General features: G+C 31.3%; 3 protein-coding genes across 3 annotated transcripts; all 3 read right to left on the bottom strand.

The window, feature by feature from the left end:
* Positions 1 to 113: 113 nt before the first annotated feature.
* On the bottom strand, positions 114 to 2,683 carry LOC114377309 (eukaryotic translation initiation factor 4E-1-like). Its single transcript, XM_028335759.1, has 5 exons — positions 2,300 to 2,683; positions 2,005 to 2,170; positions 1,214 to 1,339; positions 689 to 754; positions 114 to 584 (listed from the first exon to the last, which is right to left on the bottom strand). The coding sequence occupies exons 1-5, from the start codon at positions 2,602 to 2,604 to the stop codon at positions 534 to 536; spliced, it is 714 nt and encodes a 237-aa protein (XP_028191560.1). The 5' UTR covers positions 2,605 to 2,683; the 3' UTR covers positions 114 to 533.
* A 1,557-nt stretch (positions 2,684 to 4,240) lies between these two features.
* LOC114376038 (serine hydroxymethyltransferase 3, chloroplastic-like) lies at positions 4,241 to 8,426 on the bottom strand. The gene is made up of 12 exons (XM_028333944.1): positions 8,266 to 8,426; positions 7,890 to 8,144; positions 7,145 to 7,340; positions 6,792 to 6,966; positions 6,585 to 6,702; positions 6,381 to 6,493; positions 6,140 to 6,262; positions 5,870 to 5,974; positions 5,637 to 5,723; positions 5,064 to 5,171; positions 4,799 to 4,871; positions 4,241 to 4,695 (listed from the first exon to the last, which is right to left on the bottom strand). Exons 2-12 carry the CDS (start codon positions 8,098 to 8,100, stop codon positions 4,421 to 4,423), a joined length of 1,584 nt encoding a protein of 527 aa, XP_028189745.1. The 5' UTR covers positions 8,101 to 8,144; positions 8,266 to 8,426; the 3' UTR covers positions 4,241 to 4,420.
* Positions 8,427 to 12,138: 3,712 nt separating this feature from the next.
* On the bottom strand, positions 12,139 to 15,970 carry LOC114373020 (PITH domain-containing protein 1). The gene is made up of 9 exons (XM_028330581.1): positions 15,755 to 15,970; positions 15,452 to 15,532; positions 15,317 to 15,366; positions 14,595 to 14,672; positions 13,733 to 13,790; positions 13,603 to 13,652; positions 13,239 to 13,347; positions 13,100 to 13,161; positions 12,139 to 12,467 (listed from the first exon to the last, which is right to left on the bottom strand). Exons 1-9 carry the CDS (start codon positions 15,836 to 15,838, stop codon positions 12,425 to 12,427), a joined length of 615 nt encoding a protein of 204 aa, XP_028186382.1. The 5' UTR covers positions 15,839 to 15,970; the 3' UTR covers positions 12,139 to 12,424.
* Positions 15,971 to 19,789: the final 3,819 nt, after the last annotated feature.

Raw genomic sequence — 19,789 nt, 5'->3', positions numbered from 1 at the left:
TATAATTTATGATATAGATTGCACTGAATGACAAATCATGACTAATATGCACTATTTTTTTATTTGGTAGAATTGAACATAATACTAAAGAGGTTTATAACACATTATTCATCTAATTAAACTAAATTCCATTGGTTACAGAACATTTAGAACATTTGACAAATATTAATAGCTAATAAAGTCGTAGGAGAAGGAGAAACGTTTGTTTACAGGCCAATCTTTACAAGATATTATTATGATTGACACAAAAGCCTTCAAACGGCAAACAATTTTTCATTAAGAAAACATCTTTTCGATTTCATTTGCCTTATAACAAACAAACTTGTGATCAAGGATTCTCTCTTTATATCCAATCCAGTCAAATATCCTCCATCCACAACAAATATGCAAGTACTACAAAGATGGGGCCAAAAGGGCTACGAATTCAGCTAAGCTACATGTAAGAGAGGAAAGACCAGGCATCAAAATGCGACTTCATGCAAGGAATGTACTGCCTTCCTTCATTTGCTACCCAGTTAAAAACGCTATACACTTCATACAACGTATTTATTTTTAGCACCTCTGTCCAGCTTCTTTGCATCCTCCTGGAGATATAGCAAACAAACAAAAACAAACCATACAAAGTTAGCCTGACTCAACATCAAGCATCATAGAAATGCATAAGCATACAGATAGTAGTTCTGCTCACATGAAATATAAAGCCAATTGTGTCATTGTAATCAAGAAACTCCTTCCACTGCTTTCCAATGCTCACCTGCAAGAAGAATAGTTTAGATATTCCTCAAGTTGCCAATAGAATTTTAGAGAAGATTTATTGGACATTTATACAAATAAGCTTCATGTAGAAACTTATCAAAATAAGTTATTTTCAGTAATTTCAGTCAAACTTATTAACAAGGTCTCATCTGATAAGATCTTGTTGAATCAGTACTAAGTTGATCACCCAAACACATCTTTAGAGTTTAGAGTACAAGTACAGCAAGATTTATCATGGAGTTGAGTACAAAATATCATGGAGTTGTCTTCATGCCATTATTCGGTGTAACCACTGAAAGACAATTTGGCAGGTTTAAGAGCAAACTAGACGGGGCGTATGCCTAGGTTAGAGAGTTTAAATCTCCCTACCTCCCACCCGCAGCACAATAGTAAATAAAGGGAAAAGACAGAAACAAAGCAAAAACTAACTGAATAAATAAATAAGAAAGAATGTCACCTGAGCAGCTTCATTTGAAGCGTTCTTAGTCCAAATAGCAATTTTATCCTGCCTACTTCTGACATTCACAACAGCTCCACATATTTCATCTCCGTGATCAAACTGTTCTCCAATCATCGCCAACAACTTCAAGCAACAAAAAAAGAGAGAAAAAAAACCAGTATTATTAGCTTGATCACAAAGAATCAATTTAAGTATATACACTTGTGTAATTTTTTTTTCCACACAAACATCCAATAGGATATGATAATTTTCCTACACCATCCAATTCACTAATGGAGTTTAACTTTCATGCCCTATCGCTATAACAAAAAAAAATTATACTATCATCCAACCAGAAACCATTCCCGGTATACTTAAACTAACAAACTAGCACAGCAAATTCTAGGTATACAAACAATAGCAGCTGATGTGGCCACAATTGCAGTTGCAGACACTCAAAAACCTTTGATGTTGCAGCCAGTCACAGTTGCGGACCAATTTTTAAAACCTTGCATTCTAATTAAATTCATAAGTTAAACTACACAATGAGTATTTATATGCACTCAAAAACATCCTATAGGATTTTATCATTTTACTACATATTCCAATTTAATAGAGTCCAACTTCCATGCCCTATCACTAAAATTTTTTTTACACTATAGGATTTTATCAGATATGACTTTTAAAGTAATTATTAAAAATTAACAATATGTAACACCATTAGTGCATTCTAATTAAATTTATAAATAAAACTCCACAAAGAAATGAATTCTTTTGCATCAAAAGCAGGTGTTAATGTAAAACAATACCGTATACAACCAACTGGTATCAGATTTTCCCCTTGGGAAGGTCATAGTCCACTTTCCCCCATTGGCGCAGATAGGGTCCTCCCACTTTGGCTCAATCTTGTGCTTGAAGCAGTGAAAGTCCGCCCCCAAACCCAACTTGCTCGGGTGGTGAATGTTATTGTAAATGCTGAACATTAAAAAAAAGAAAAACAAGGGTTAGCGTTTCCAAGAATCAAGAAAGAAGCAATTAGGTTACGACCCAGGAGAGGAAAAGTTGGGAGGAAAGGAAGGGAAAGGGAAAAGATCAAAGCTTGACCTCCAAAACTCTTCAACGGTGGCGAAAGTGTAGATGGGTCGGATGGAGCTGCCCCATGCGGCTTGTTTGGACTTGGAGGAAGGGTTGTCGAACCAGAAGGTCCAGGAATTCTCCAGAGGGTGGGGGTTTCGGGCGAGGGCGGCCGGAGGCTTCGTTGTGGCGGTGGCGCCGCTATCTTCGCCGTCGACGGGGATCTCACCCTCTTCGAGATCATCGTCGTCGTCGTCGTTGTTGTTGTCGCTGACGACCCTGCTAGGGTATTGGTCCTCCGTGATGACTGACTTTTGGGTATCTTCTACAACCATTGTTATGTATCTCTGACACACGCTTTTTTCTTCCTTTCTCAGCTCTCTGTTATGAGATGCAAATAGAATAGACGCGTTGGTTAGTATTCACTGATTCGGCGTTTTTAAACAGAAACAAACAAGAGAGAAGAAGACACACTCGTGGGCTGGGCTGAGTCACTCACAAGGCGGTCTTTGCTAGGTGCACCAGGTATATTGCTTGTGCACCCAACATTAAAACAAAATTCCAAAAATACCCTTAAGTGTTTTTTATTTTTACAAATTATATAATCCGTATATTTCATACAGATTATGTGATCCATATGAGTCATACAGATTACGTAATCTGTATGTATCATACAGATTATGTAATTCATATGAGTTAATCCATATGACTCATACGGATCACGTCATACGGATTACATGATTCGTAAGTATTTTTTTAAAAAAAATCCAAAAATATGTTTTTTAATTTATTAATAAATTAATGTTTTTAATAGTAAATATTTTTTATTTATAAAAAATATACGGATCAAATAATTTGTATGAGTTATATCAAAATTAATAGTCACAAAATTTATTATTTAAATTTACATGTGCATTAAATATACATTAAAAATTTTAGTGTTACATATAGCAACATTATTTATTTTATAATATAATTGACTTATTAGTTTAATTGGTTAGAGCGCCGAGTTAATAACTTGAAAGTCATAGGTTCAACTCGCATGAAGCTTACAGATCAGCTAATCCAAGAAAAAAATGGAAAATCGCAAAATTGTTAGGTGTACCTAACAATGCCCTCACAAGGCTTGGCGTCATGTCCCATCCTAAAGGAATCAACAACACACTAGCTAACCTACTTTAAAATTTATCAAAAACTACTAATAAGATATAATATAATTAGTAAATAATTTAGTCACTTAAACATGTGATCATAAATTGAATCTCTAGTTCGTATATTTGGAGAAACATTTGTTTGAAAAGATCAATCTTTTAAATAAATCTCAATAGTTAAAAAAAATTAATCAATAACTTTTGACCAAAAAATATTTGATTCCTACCATTTTTTTTAATAAAAAATTACAAAATTAGTAAATAAGAAGTGAAATTCATGTTTTTAATAATTTAGTTAAATTTATAATGTTCTTTAAATCAACCAAAGATACACCATATTTTGTCACTATAAAACTCTTCACTCCTAATGAGTCAAAATCCTTTTTTTCTTTTTCATGTTATAGTAAAACTCTTCCCAAAAGAACAGATTATATTTCTAGTTCATCTTAGATTTCGTTGGAAATCCTTTTTCCCCTTTCTGAAGGGATATTATAATGAAAGTTTCAAGTACTAAAATTCAAATTCATTCAATAAACATATCACAATGTTAGTCCTTTGATAATTTTTATGACTAAACTAATTTTTCAAAACTTGCCGAATTCGTCTTTTTATGTAAATACTTTCATTCTTCATAAAGAAAAATGCTATAAACTTTTACATTTAAAAGAATTAATTTGATAACAAGTCTTTAAAGTTTAAAGGACCTAAGTCTTGAAGTGGTCTTTCAATTCAAGTACAAAGCTTTTCGAACCCCAAGAAGTCGGGCCACTCGTTACCAATTTGCTTTCCATTCATCTACAATATTAATTACTAAGGAATATTTGAAGGATCAAGGATTGGATTGGTTTGCTTCCAATTATAAATGGGATAATCATAAAGCTGCTGCTGCATTTGCCATAAAATGTTACAACATATTATTAGCAACACACATCGAAGCATGATTATTGTACAAAATTTTTTAACAGCGTCTTAGTTTTAAGTATTCATTATGCGGGTACACTTAGACTCCGGGTATTGGATACTGAGTAGTAAGAGCTTCAACTTTCCTACGCAACTCTGATACCTTCTCTCCCAAAGGAAATTCAGAAGATGTTACAAACTTCAAAAAATCTTGGAGCTTCGTTCCTGAGACCAAACTTTTGGCTTCAAGACTTATTTGCACACCCTCATGAATGAAATCAGCAATGAGTGAAAATTCTTTCTCACCAAGTCCTCTTGTTGTCATTGCTGGTGCCCCAATGCGAATGCCTCCTGGAACTAGGGCACTCTTATCACCTTTTATAATAATTAGCACATGTCAGTAATAACGGGACAGAAATATCACGTGAATAAAGCATATAAACTGATGCACACAAGAAACAAAGCAATAAGATCTCACCAGGCACTGAATTTTTGTTGAGGGTTATAGAAGCCAAGTCAAGAATTTTCTCCACCCGAGCACCATCAAGACCCTAAAGGATGTGTTGTTAATTAATATGAAGCATAGCCAAGGTACTAACAAGGATCATATATCAACATGGAAAATCATGTCTTTTTACATTGAAAAGCATGTCATCTATAATGGATGAATTAGGGGAAGAAAAGAGGGAAACTAATTTTTTTTTTTTTTTGTTAAACACAAAAAGAAGGAACAATAAGCTTACAGATGGCCTTAGATCGACAAGAACCAGGTGATTGTCACTACCACCAGAAACCAGTTTATATCCATGCTCAATTAATCGCTTAGCAAGAGCTCTACAGTTAGCAACCACCTGCAGGATGGTAGTATAATGAGTGTCAGTAAGTGCCTTATGCCAAACTCCAACTAGCTCCATGCATGATTCAATTTTTTAAAGTTTTTTTTTTAAAATTGAACCAAACTGAACAACTTCAGCGAACTGGTTCTGAATCAAACCACTTTAATAAACCAGTACTGAAAACTGAACCAGTTTCGAACTGGTTTTTAAACCTGTTTTTTCCAAATTTGGTTTTTCAAAATGGATCTTTGCCCAGTTCAAGTTCAGTGATAAAGTAAACTAGGTTCAAAACTTCTGATTAAAGAGAGTCTCCTGAAAATGTACACCATGCATGCAAGCTGTGCACAAATTAAGAAGCATGCACAATGCCTGTTAAACCGTAATTAATTTCTAAGAGAATCTCAACACAAAAACTGTGCATTGATTGCATTCATATACTATTTACTATCCCTACCTCCAACAAAAGGGCTACTAGAATACCTGATTTTGATAATTTTTAAATTCTGGAGACTGAGCATACTTCAAGCAAACTGCTAGTCCTCCAATTGTGTGGTTATGAGGACCCCCCTGGATAATTATAACACTATCAAAATCACAAAAGTAGGAAGGTATAGAAGACATATGCATCTTAAATACATAGGTGCATAGGATCCATGCACCTCAACTAGAATAATAGTTACAAGAGAACTAATAGAGGGACATTCCTAATTTACCTGTAGACCAGGAAAAACAGCATTGTTAATGGCAGGCTCCAAATCAACCCCATGCACAGTATCTTTCTTGAAGAATATCATACCACCTCTTGGACCTCGTAAAGACTGGAAGAAAATATCTAAGTGTCAAGTATAGCAAAGAAAAGTATTTACTTCAGAGTTTCAAGTTAACATAGCCTTAAGTTTGTACAAAAATAAATGCGAATTCTTCTCTCTTTCATTGTGAATGCAAAAGTACAAAGTTTGACATAAAAATATCTCAAGGCAAACCTTGTGGGTTGTGGTGGTCACAATATCACAATACTCAAAGGGATTAGAAAGTACAGATGCAGCAACAAGCCCACTTATATGAGCCATATCCATCATAAGAAAAGCACCTACTTCATCTGCAATCTTCCCATGCATATAAGAAGTAATTAGCTTTTTGCCAAGAAGAAAACCATATAATGTAGAGACATATTAGATCATGAGTAATTTATAATTCCAGAAAATGCACAAGTACAAAACATACTTTTCTCATACGAGGGTAGTCAATGTCCCGAGGATAAGCACTAGCACCAGCAACAATGAGTTTTGGACGAAACAGAGTAGCAGTTTTCTCCAGCATATCATAATCAATAAGACCTATTGTGATTCCAACGTGGGTTAAAAAATAAGTTATCTCACAAAGGAGCAAATATATCTGTAATAATTTTAATGAGAAAACAAAAAATACCTGTTGATTCATCAAGTCGATAAGGCATAGATTCAAAATAAATTGATGTGGCTGATACACGTTTTTTGGGTGTCATGAATCCATGAGACAAATGTCCTCCGTGAGGCAAGTCCAAACCCTGGCAACATACCATTATACATTAGAACAATTACAATAATCGGCTGCCAATTGGAATAGTCAAAATCAAGTGCAGGGAAAATAGTTTACCATTATCCGATCATGTGGTTTAAGAACTGCAGTGTATACTGCAAAATTAGCAGGGGAACCAGATAAAGTTTGAACATTAACACCCCATTTGTTTTCATCTACATGAAATGCAGCCAGTGCCCTTTGTTGACATAGGATTTCAAGCTCATCAATGTACTCATTGCCACCATAGTACCTTACATGTACAATGAGGTTTTGTGAAATTTTAATTATATTTGAAAATGAATAAATCAACACATTTTTAAATTCTCATTTTCCAAGAACAAAAACTGGATACCAAAACAAACATGTTTTCTAAATCTTGAAGATATGGAAATGAAAAACATTTTCTTAAATCAAAGAGACATTTTTACCTTTTACCCGGCAATCCTTCTGAGTACTTGTTTGTGAGGCACGACCCAACTGCTTCCATCACTGCTCTAGATGTAAAATTCTCAGAAGCAATAAGCTCAAGACTTTTAAATTGTCGGTCCTTTTCCTTGTCAATAATTGCACGAACATCAGGATCAGCTTCACTCAAGCCATAGTCCAGGAAGCTACTTCCATCGCCTAGTATTTGCAATAGCATGTGATTCCATAGACAAAAGAAACCATTCTTAGTCATAAATTCAAATAACAGTATACTGAAACCAAGTCAAATACTAAACATCAAAACAGAGAAATCAATAACTCCAAAGCCACTTTGTTATTGCCAAAGAGATTTACTCAACCAAAAGTCAAATACGTCATAAACAGATGTTAACATTTTCATACATATATTACTTGACATTCACACCAAACTGAGTGCCATTTTTAAAACACTGCCAAATATCTACAATAAACACAGAAGGAGAAACAAAGAGCAGAGAAAGTCGCAGATAAAAAGAAAAGGAATATGGGCATGTTTGGATACAAGCCATAAGCTCTTTTGAGAGCTTCTCTACTGGAAATATCTATAATTCCAGTAGAGAAGCTCTCAAAAGAGCTTATGGCTTGTATCCAAACAGGCACTATATCTGGCACGGTATCACCCTTAATCTTTCAAAAGGGGAACAAAAAAAAATACTAGTCATCCACACAAGACAATTTTTCAAACAGATGGTAGATGATTACAGTTACCTCCAATTTCAGGCACAGAGAAAGGCACAGATGACGGCTTCCCAGTGACTAAACTTGCTTCAACATGAGAAGCTTTGGATGGCTTAATATTGCAGAACCTCACCTGAGGTAGAAACCCGTTATTGCTGCCATACCCTTTTGCAGGGAAATTTAACCCTTTGGTCCAAATAGGTTGTTGCTGCAAAGAACTCATCGTTGTACAAGCCTGCATCTTTGTCTTCAGAAAAATTTCACGTCAGCGTTACAACCCTCTTCCTGCATAGCACAGTAAAATGAAGAAAAAACAAAAAACAAAGGTGACAGATTGAGATTAGTACCAAATAAGAATAGAGAGAATACTTAAAAACATGGTTTTGAACAGAAATTGGCACAGTACCAAATAAAGCTGAAACCAAAATCAATGGTGTGTTGAGGGAGAGAGTGAGAGGAGGAACTATTGCACGGTGGCTCCAATGGTTCGGACCAGTTAGGGTTTTAAGAATTTCAAAGATGAGTTTTTTTTCCCCTTAGTTTTCAGGGTTGAGTTTAGTGAGCTTAAAAGGCAGAAACAAAATAATAAACAAAAAAGCCCAACGAAAACGACACAAGATTAATTAATCCTTCCTCTAATCCTTCTCTTTTTGCCTATAATTGGTTAATTTGCCAGCGTATCTACCAACTCTAATCTGCACCGTTCAAATAGGTATTTTTTTTTTACATGTAAAATGTTCAAATAAGTAAGTTAATCCATAAAAAAAGTAGGCAATGAAAAATAATTAATAATGTCCAAAAATAAATTATTTTAAAAATATCTATAGAATTAAATAATTTAGGTAATGAAAAATATATTTATCTTTATATTAATAAAAGTAAAGAAATCTTGGGGGAAATCCTTATACATTTCAGCTGAAAAATTAAAATATATTTTTAAAATTTTCTTAATTATTATTAAGTAATTATTATGATAAATATTTGAAATTCTGAATAACTATATTAAATATTATCAATCTAATTTGAAATTCTAAATATGTTTTAATTAAGGAGATTGAAACTATTTTTAACTAAGACAGTTCTATAATTTTAACTAAAATACGCAATGATTGATTTATCTTTTTCCATCATTTGAATCTTGGTTGATTGTTGGATATGAAATAAATCTTGTTGAAAAGGAAATATCCAACTTGTGCGCGCTCGTGGTTTTCAATCTATTGTTTTGGACTATTTTGCATCAATATCGTAGTCAATAAAAAAAATTGTCTAAACCACAAATATCCTTCACGAAAGACAATCATGTTCGCGCCGAATAGGATAATTGTGGGCGACAAAATCTCCCTTCAAATATTTAACACTATTGTATATTCATGACTCAAACCTAAATTGATCACCATGTTTGATGATACTATGAATCTTATACGATACTAAGAAATTAAATTTTTTAAAAATATTATATATTATTTATGTTGCACTAATTCATATTTTTATATTCATCGATCCTACTGGTATGATTCATTCTAGTGAAAATTCATTTGGGTGATTTTTTTTTTATATAATCATTAGTTTTTTCATGTCAAGAGACTCTTAGGTATTTATATTTAATTTTTACATATACAACTTTTATATTTTGAATGATTTTTAAATTTGTATTTTTTTTTCTTGTGTAACAAAATCTTATTTTTTTCCAATTATGATGCACTATATTTTGTTATATTTTGTATATCTTTCTATTTATTTTTGTTACAAATTTTATTATATCTTTTAATTTATTTATTTTTTTGCTTATTATGTCTTTTATTGTGAGTTTGTTATGAATTTTCCCAATAATTCTTGAAAAAATGATACCAAGGATTACATTGTTTCTATTATTAAGCTTGAGAGGATTAAGTATAAGATTTTAGTTCAAGTAATTCAATTGTGGTAGTTGAATAATGGTTTCAATAACAAGAGCTATCAATTCTTTTTGGACTCCCAAATCATCACTGAAACTAAAAATTGGTGTGTGAATCAATACTTAGTGAAAGTAAAAGTAGTGTATATCAAGAATAAATGAATAATCAATCATAAAGATAAAATGTGTATTAAAAAGTTACCTAATGTTTTTTAAAAAATTCAACAAAGTAATTGTATTTTTTAATTTTGATGTCAAAATCTTAAACATCATATAATATGGAGCGAATGAAGTATATATTTAAGTTCCTCCCTCAAATTGGAGTAAATTCGATTTTTGTCTCTCAATTTTTTTCTTAAAAATATTTTAATACATCAAATTAAAAAAAATATCAAATAGAAAAGGTAATGGTTAATTCTTTATAATAATAATAATAATATTGTTGAGATCAATTGTTAATTATTGGCTTAACTACAAGATTAACATAACATTAGTGAAACTTAAAATAAGATTAATTTTTCTATCCATCAAAATCAAAGACGAGTAAAAAGGATTACATCAATGTTATGCTATATTCTTTTAAAGAAAACAATACTATGTTATATGAGTTATTATAAATTTTTTGTATTTGTGTTTCATTCTCACTCATAAAAAGAAACGGTTATATATGTTATGTTATTGTCTATAAGTATTAGACTTAGAGTAGGCAAATTAAATTAAAGACTTATCGAGTAAGCCTCTGTCATCCTAGTTATTTTATTAGATAATAAATTACTATAAAAATTGGATAGAATTGATTTATTCGGTTAACCTTTCATTCATGGCAAAGGTACAATTTGAATTTGTCGGAATATATTTTTCATTAATTTGAATACGATATGTAATCTCATAATAAATATTAATTGACGCGGTGATTCATCATCTTAACTGTTAAATAGGTGAACCTTTGTTTTTCAAAAAATTTTCTTTATCAAAACAATCATTATATGAATAATAGTTTGTTTAAATCAATATATTGATAAATAAGTATTCGTGCTTTAGTCAAGTATAGTATTTTAATTAATAAATTTTAAATCATTCCTCGAGACACTATTTCGGTTTTCTTACCAAGTGTGTGTATGTGCATGTCTATTAATTTTAGTCATACCATAGTGCGCAAATAATTAAAATTAATCTGACCTTTATTAAACATAACGATTTACATAAAATAAAATAGTGATGATTAACTTTCTTACACTCTCATCTAATATATTAATAGGGAAAATATTTTATATTTTTGTTTACAAAATAAAATAATCTCAACTATAGTTTAATCTAAAATAACCTCATACCTTGTTCTTGCTAGTCTAGCCAATGGAACCGATGAAGGGATTTGTCTTGGACCAATTGGTTTCATTTATTAAGAACAATTAATAATAAAATTATTTTATATTTTGTTTACAAAATAAATTAATTTTAAAGATTTTTTAATATTTAATAACTTCATCCTACTTAGCCCCGAAAGTAACTTCCATTACCGTGCGCATTTTTGCCAAGCCAATGGAACCGATCAATGGATTTTGTCTTGATCCAATGGGTTTCATTTATTATTTATTAATACAATAATAGGAATTTTGATAACAACTATTATCGAGATAATCCTTCCACGTCACGGTCTCTGTTCTTCTAAAGAAAAGGCTGGCGTGATGTTAAGTTTGTTTTGTTTGTAGCGCAGTTGTGGATAAGCTTATAAATATAATGTAAACTGAGTAAATTAACATAAACTTAGTTGTTGTATCTTATGTACATTTAACATAACCACTTAGTACGTAGAATAATAGTGTGGAGTTTATCTAATAGTTTTGAGTTTTAACTAATTATAGCTGTATTGAATATTCCAAAGAAAAATTATGTCGTTCAAATAAGATTTTTTTTTTTAATACTGGCGGTCTCGAACAGAAAATATACATACATACATACAATTAACATAAAAGATAGTATTCTAAAACATATTGTTGTATTTGATAGAGTAAATGAGTTATTGTTTCAAATTTATCACTCGTTTAGCTTTTATTGTCTAACTACTTGACAACGCAAAAGGTCACAGATTTTTCTACCAAGTTTTTCATTTTCTTCCAACTAGGAAAGAGAGAGTTAAATCCTATCCTCAAACGATTCCTCTCTTTTCTTGCATCTAAGATATTGCATAATTCTTCTTCCATTTAAATGAGTTAACCTCACAACTTTCCTCAGCTAGAAGACGTAGAACCGAATTAGATTCGCTTCTTTTACAAAAGTCATTGCATATCAACCTTTGGCACTCTGCATCAATTTCATATCAATAAAAAAACGTAGCCGACCTTCTCATTACTTTTCCAAAAGATATATTCTTCAAATGGCAGAGACTAGAGAGAAACAATTGATAATGTCATAATGATTAGTTTTTCATTTGTTCTATAAAATATATTAAGATTGTCATATTCATCATCATCCAGATAAACAGTATATAGCCACAAAATTTCACATGCAATAATTTTTACGTAGACTTCAGGACTAAATATTCCATTGCACGATATTGTAGTTATCCACGTCCAGCTGTACTTTTTTGTCTAGGGAGGGTGGAAACAAGGAGAACGAGATTGGGTGGCGATGGTTATTAAGTAACTAAGTAACATCAGTAAATGTAACTATTTCATTCTATGTGAGAAAGACCCCCTCCACTTTCAGCACGTGTCCTACAAAATAATTAAGTGTTAGAAATTATGAAAGATATATACCAAAGTAAAGCTCATGAATACTAGTCTTTCAACCATTGCAATGTAAAAAAACATGCAATCTTATTGATGCACAGGCATGCACTTGCACTTGCACTTGCACTTGCACGCACACACATACATGAGGCAACTATGCTTCACATGGACACCAGAACAATCATCTAAGAAACATTTAACAATGGGCATTACAACCCAGAAACGCATTTAAATCTTGAATTGACGCCTTTCTAAATTGACCAAATGAACTGTGAACCATCTATTAAGGTTCTAGTTGTAGGATTATTTCAGAGGGTTAAAACCAACTAACTGCAGAAGCTATATACAAACTAAGATCAATGAACTTGCAGAAGAAAATTTATAGAGGGCAATGATTTGCTAATAGGACAAGCTATGTTGCTATCAAGCAAATACTGGAAAAAAATGCCTAATTTAGAGAATCCAACATCATTGTTGTGTCCCCACCCAATTTTCTTGAAATGATATTAGACTTCAAACTTGCTAGCCTCCTTGATGCACACAACATAAATGAATGGCATTGAAGGATATAAAAAAATCAACTAACAATATAATAATGCCAAGAGTTCAATACTTACTTGTGGTCAGAAGGATTTGGCATAAGCTCATAAACAATAGTGGCAACAACATCCCTTTTCAACTACACAATGAACAAGATATTTAATAATCTCACTAGACTATAACAACCAGCAACCATGAATTTAGCAGTTAAAGTACCTGAGTGGCTTCGCCTTTAAAGCCAATATAGTGTATTTTAGTAGTGTCACCACCAAAATTCTCAGGAAAGTGCAAGGTAATATTTGCCACGCTTTGAAATTTAGAATATCTAATCAAAAGGATAGATACATTGAAAGAACATGATGTTAGAGAAACTGGAAAACTCCAAAGACATAGAGCAGTACCGCCCCTAATTAGTTATAGTATGGGAATATACTACATTAATACCACAGAGAAAATGCATTGCATACATGTATTATTAACTAATTGAATATTTTGCAATATTTTCTGGCACAAGTATTTGTAGAAAAGGCCAAAGTGATGGAATAACTATAATGAGAATTGAGAAGTAGGTAATGATTACCTTGTCTGGTATTCCAATACTCCTTGCATATTCTCAACCAAATCCCATTCCTTCAAGAGAAAAAAAAATGTTTCATACAAGTTGTGGTGTGGATTTGTCAATTAATTCCTTGAAAACCTTGAAACTATACCTGAATAGCCTGCATGCTTTGTGCATCTGAAAAGTCAATTCCTTCTCGATTGATGAACCTAATTCAATATGAAGTGTTCAGCCATTTTGTGCAAGATAATAATTACTGCAATTGAATATTCAATTTAGTCCAAGTTATATAAATGTTATTTTCAAAAATACAAAATATTATATAGAGGTGGTATCAAGTGTCTATTGACTGTAAATGGGATACTTGGAAAATAGATTAAATTGTGGATCCAAATACTAAACTGCATTATCTTTATGTGAAGGTAAGTATTCGGAAAGAGGTCGACAAAGAGCTACTGTTAGTTTCATCTTTCATCTTACAAAGTTTCCTACTGAGATTAAATTCAACAAAAGAAAAACAAAGGTTTGCTCATTAAAAAATGTATAAGAAACTTCATTCAGTAGGAGACTATGAGCATTAACTAAGATATTTATACTGGTTGCCCTGATACCCAACTGAGAATATAAACAATTCAGTTGTACAAGTATCAAGTATCAACGAAGGATAGGATTAAGCAGGTAAAAAACACAAGAATCAAACAGCATAGAAGATGGGGAAAGGATAACAGAGAAGATGGTATCTAAAATAAGTCCTTACCACATTAACAGGCTGGACTCGACAAGAAAGGTAGTATCACAATTGTGACAAAATCATGCTCCAGATAATAAAATGGTAAACTAAAAGCAACATTACTTTTAAACTCAGTTGTTATCAAAGCCAATAACAAACCAAAAACGAGCGTTGCAGAGGCTGGTAATTTCTCTTATCATAAAATAGAATTATTGCTAATAAGTTACTCAATAAAAAAAATCACTCCAAATACAGTATAGCTGCTTCAAAAGCGTAAACTTACACTCTCATCTTGGAAGGACTTGTTCCATCAGCTCCACCAACTATGGATATGCTCTTAATCTTGACATCTGAAGTAAATCTATTTTGCACAGAAGCATAACAAGTTCGGTAAGAACTTATAGGACCAGTTTTCTAAATAGAAAATGGAAGATGTTACAGATAAAGTCGTTGGCTTGTTGGAATTACTGTTTTTAGCAGAAAGTTGATCATACTAAATTTGAATGTTATAAACTTGAATCTGGGCAACAATGTAGTTAAGCTTTTGTAAAGGAGAACCAACCAGAACCAGTAATACTACCAAAAACATACTGGTTGTTAATTACGGGGTTGAAAAATTTCTTGGTTTTATAGGGCATTAAGATGGAAGTATCTTAAAACTGAAAATGAAAGGCAAACAAATATAAACAGACAATCCATCCAATATAATCTAAATTTCAGGAATCAGCAGCATATATACACTAACACGGTAACAAAGGAAAACAGCTGATTAAAATAGATTAAGTAGATGAGATATAAGGTTCCCCCAGTGGCTAGTGAAGGGTGAAGGGAGGGGGGAGAGGTCATGGGTTCGAATCCCCTGCTGACATTTCTAACAAAACTAATGGTGTGTGAGACTAGAGAAAAGATTAAGAACACATTTAATATTATATCAGATTAAGACTAGAGAAAAATCAGTTAAGCAGAAAAGGTGTGTGAGACTGTGAGTCAGACATGGCAACTTACGGAATGAAGACAAGTAACTCAGGATCACCCTCATTGCTTTCCAAGTGAACCTGTTGAAGCCATTACTACTAGAGGTTAAATAACATAATTCAGAAACAATGAATGTTAAAATTGAAGTGAATGAATTATTATTACCCCAGAAGAATCCAGACGCTCTTCCCAAGCTTTGAAAACTGACTTAACACTTCCTGGATTTGCCTCATTCAAAGCAGTTACCTGACCAAGATTATCAAACTGTGATCTCATTTTTTCTCCTTTTTATTTAATTAAAAACTCTATAGAATACAGAAACTGCATTTGATAAGTAATCAAACTCAGAGAAGCATGCTCAAATTCAACCACGATGCAATTAAACCTATCCAAAGTGCGAATTGCTTCTAAACCTCATTTTGGTACCAATTGATGTGAAAATGATGTGTGAGAGAGAGAGAGAGAAACCTTGGAGAGGTCGATGTGTTTGTAGAGAGACCAGTTAGAGGAACAGTCATGGTCTTCGCAACTGTGGTCGTGCAAGCACGCCATCTTCACTCACTCAGTCGCAACAACAACGCAAACGAAAATCACTCGATTCTTTTCTTTTCTCTTCGATTTGGTTTAACATACCAACACGCGTCTTTAAAGTTTAAAAACGACACTTGCCCTGTTCCGTTCGTTTCTTTAGAAACGACAACCGTATTGATACGTACAAAAACGACGGTGCGCAAGGAGAAAAGGACATGTGTACTACGCTACGCTACATGCATCCAGTTATCGGGCTTTGCCTTTAGGCTAGGCCCAACCGAAAGTTGGGCACTGCAACGCGCACCCAACGAAGCCCAGCAATTTTGCAATTTCGAAAAGGACATGTGTACTGATACATTACATACATATGAGTCATAAGAATTAACTTATTACATAATCCGTATCACTTGTATGGATTATATAATTCATATGACTCATATGGATCACGTAATTCGTAAGTATCTTTTTTATTTTTTTTTCAAAAATATATTTTTTTAATTTATTAATATATTAAAATTTTTAATAGTAAATATTTTTTATTTATAAAAAATATACGGATTGAATAATTTGTATGAGTTATATTAAAATTAGTTGTCACAAAATTTAATATTTAAATTTACATGCGCATTAAATATACATTAGAAAGTTTAGTGTTATGCATAACAACATTATTTATTTTATAATATAATTGATCTATTGGCTCAATTGGTTAAAACACTATACTAATAACCTAAAAGTCATAAGTTACTGATACACATTTCAGCTAATCCGTATGAAACCTCATTTCATTGGATGCGCTTAGCAGTGTGCCCGAAAGTTGAGTGTTGCTAGGTGCACCCAGCATTATTACTGGTGCACCCAACATTCTAAAAAAATGCTGAGTGCACCTAACAACACTGCCGAAAGTTTTGTATTCAGGCCCAGTTCTATTACCGAAAGAGCCCACAGAGGATAAAATGAGACATAAGAACTTAAACTACATTTTTTTAAATAGAGGATAAAGTGTCTAGATTAAAATCACAAACTTTTAGAAATGAAAAAAAAATTACAATTAAAAAATGGCAGCATAACATTTGAATACGCAGAGCAATCTAATTTTATTTTCTTGTTTTATTTTTCTATTATTATTCCTTTCTATTATTATTCTTGGACAATTGATTGTGAGGCTCCGTAACATATTCTAGCCTTGAGTGCACAAATTCAGTTGTTAATTTGTTGCATGTGTTAACTATATATGGAACAGAGTTGGATATCATATTGCACCGCGGAGATCTACTAAAATTTACTGTTAGGACAATACAGGACAACACCATTCTTTTCTATTTTTCTAACACATATTATGTACATAGACGAATTCAAAAATTCAATTTTGTAAGTGTTTAGGGTTATGGAAATTAAAAGACAATTTTATTAACATTAAAACAAAATGTTATTACTTAATTTTTTTAAAAGTGGCATCATTCTAGCTAGAATAATAATAGAATCTATTGTCGTGTTGATAATTTCTTTGCAAAGACATGAATGATACAAAAAAAGATTCAGAGGTTGTACTTAAAACAGGTTTCTTAAAAACAGTTTAAGCATCATTAGAAGAAGAACTTATTTTAGGTTCTTAGACAATTTTTTTGGATCTTATGATTCCACATAGAATATAATAATTTTTGTTATATTCTAGAATCTAATTTGAATTTTTGGATTTTACTTGATATTAAAAATTAATATTTTTTGAAAAAGATATGAAATTCTTAAGAGTTCTTCTCCTAGAATGCAACTTTCAGCATGAAAAATTCTTAAATAAGAATAGTGATGGATAGAAATTGTTGAGCTTAAGAACTCATATTAAAGATGATCGAGGATAAACGGTTACTTGTGCAAGTGTCAAATTTGGCGTGAGAAAAAAATCTGGCACGATTTTTTCTTCTCTTTTTTAGAAAAAAAAAACTGAGAATGAGATTGAGAATAAGTGATACTTAAATTGAGTGATTTTTGTTTTTATTTTTAAAGAAAAAGACCGAAAATATATTTGTTTCAAATTTAAAAAATATTTTAAAAAATAAGACTAAAATTTAAAATAATAAATCAACATTTAATATTATATCAGATTAAGACTAGAGAAAAATCAGTTAAGCAGAAAAGGTGTGTGAGACTGTGAGTCAGACATGGCAACTTACGGAATAAAGACAAGTAACTCAGGATCACCCTCATTGCTTTCCAAGTGATCCTGTTGAAGCCATTACTACTAGAGGTTAAATAACATAATTCAGAAACAATGAATGTTAAAATTGAAGTGAATGAATTATCATTACCTTTATGACTAAAAAATTTCAAATTTTGGTAATTATTTTTTTAGTCTTTAAAAAAAATTGTTTTTATCATTTCTTAAATTTTTGAAAAATTACTTTTAATATCTCTTATTCTTTGTGTTATCAATGTTTTAATTTATAGTTTTACACCATTAGAAATGTTTTTTTTTTAATTTAATGTCTTTAAAATGATTTGAAATACTTTAAAACTACCCAAATATGTAAAAAATTATAACAATTTCACATTCATTGTAAAAAACAGTCACAAAATTATACAAGTAAAATATTTTGACAGTTTAAAATTGTCAACATTTTTTTAAAAATAAATTAAAAAAAATTAATTGTTAAAATCTATCACAAAGTGTGAAATTATAAACAAAAAAAAAGATTAAAAACATATTTAATTCTAAATTTATTAAAAAATAAATTTATATCTTATTTACCTATCATATTATAAAATAAGTTTTTAAGTGAACAAATTAGACTTGACTCATATTAAACATTATTAAAAAAATGAGAAGTAATATGCATACAACAATCTATAAGTCATTTTTTTATCTATTACATCTTAAATTTTCCTCTTTTTGTTATATACTTTGTTGTACAATTACCATTACATCTTAAATTTTCCTTTTTTTGTTATATATTTTGTTGTACAATTACCATTTCTCTAAAAGAATTAGACTTGTCTGTAGGAATAAATTTATAGTTGGCTACATAGACAAATTTGACTTGTCATAAAACATATATAGTTATCTATTTCTACTCGGTCGAGCTCTGTGCTTTAAGTACAATTAATTTTAATTTTTATAGTTTATAATTTGTTTGATATTTTTTTTCACATTAGCTTATATACTGATTCACTTATGTGAGGATATATCAAATATATATATAAAGTAACAAACCACACGTTCAATTTTTATAATAATTTAAAACTATTTGAACAAAATATTATTAGGTTCAGCAGTTCAGGCTATCTCCAATTCTCCGGGTTCACAACATCAGTTTCCCGTCTCACAATCCAAACGTGCTGTTGTCCAGAAATTTTAAGATTACTTGTTAAAAGGAACATCTTTGTCATCCAATAAATGTATTTTTAGGTCTCATATCAACTGTATTGACTAATATTTAATACATAGAGTAGTCAATAGTAAGCACGTTTTGCATGAGAAAAATACATTTCATTTTTCATCCTTTAGCATACAAGTCGGCAGAGAGAAAAGCACTTCATCCTTAGACCTTATGAAGCAAGTGGGAAAATTAAATATACATGTGTGGTCTTTATTTTGTCAATATATTGATACCAACTACACGTGAAAACGGAGGTCGATCGTGGGTTGGATCAAAATAATCATTTTACCAAAACACATACAAGCGACTATATTTAAAGGATCTGAAATATAAGAATATATTTTTTAATAATTTTTTATATTAAAAATATAAACTTAATATTAATATAAATTAAACTCATCTAATACATTTTTTAAATAATAAAAAAACCTTCAAACTTGCTACTAATACCCTCATGAAAGTTAAGCAATAAATAACTTAATTTTGATATACTTACTTCTCCATGCACATATTCAATAATATTCCCTCTATTTCAAACTATATGCTACTTTGAGAGTTAATATTTTATTTCAAAGTTTTTGTTATTTTATAAAATGAA

The sequence above is a fragment of the Glycine soja genome, chromosome 11 (assembly GCF_004193775.1).
Source record: "Glycine soja cultivar W05 chromosome 11, ASM419377v2, whole genome shotgun sequence".
Classification (NCBI taxonomy): domain Eukaryota; kingdom Viridiplantae; phylum Streptophyta; class Magnoliopsida; order Fabales; family Fabaceae; genus Glycine; species Glycine soja.
The sequence above is the reverse complement of the archived record's forward strand: the minus strand, read 5'-3'. Positions and strand labels throughout refer to the sequence as shown.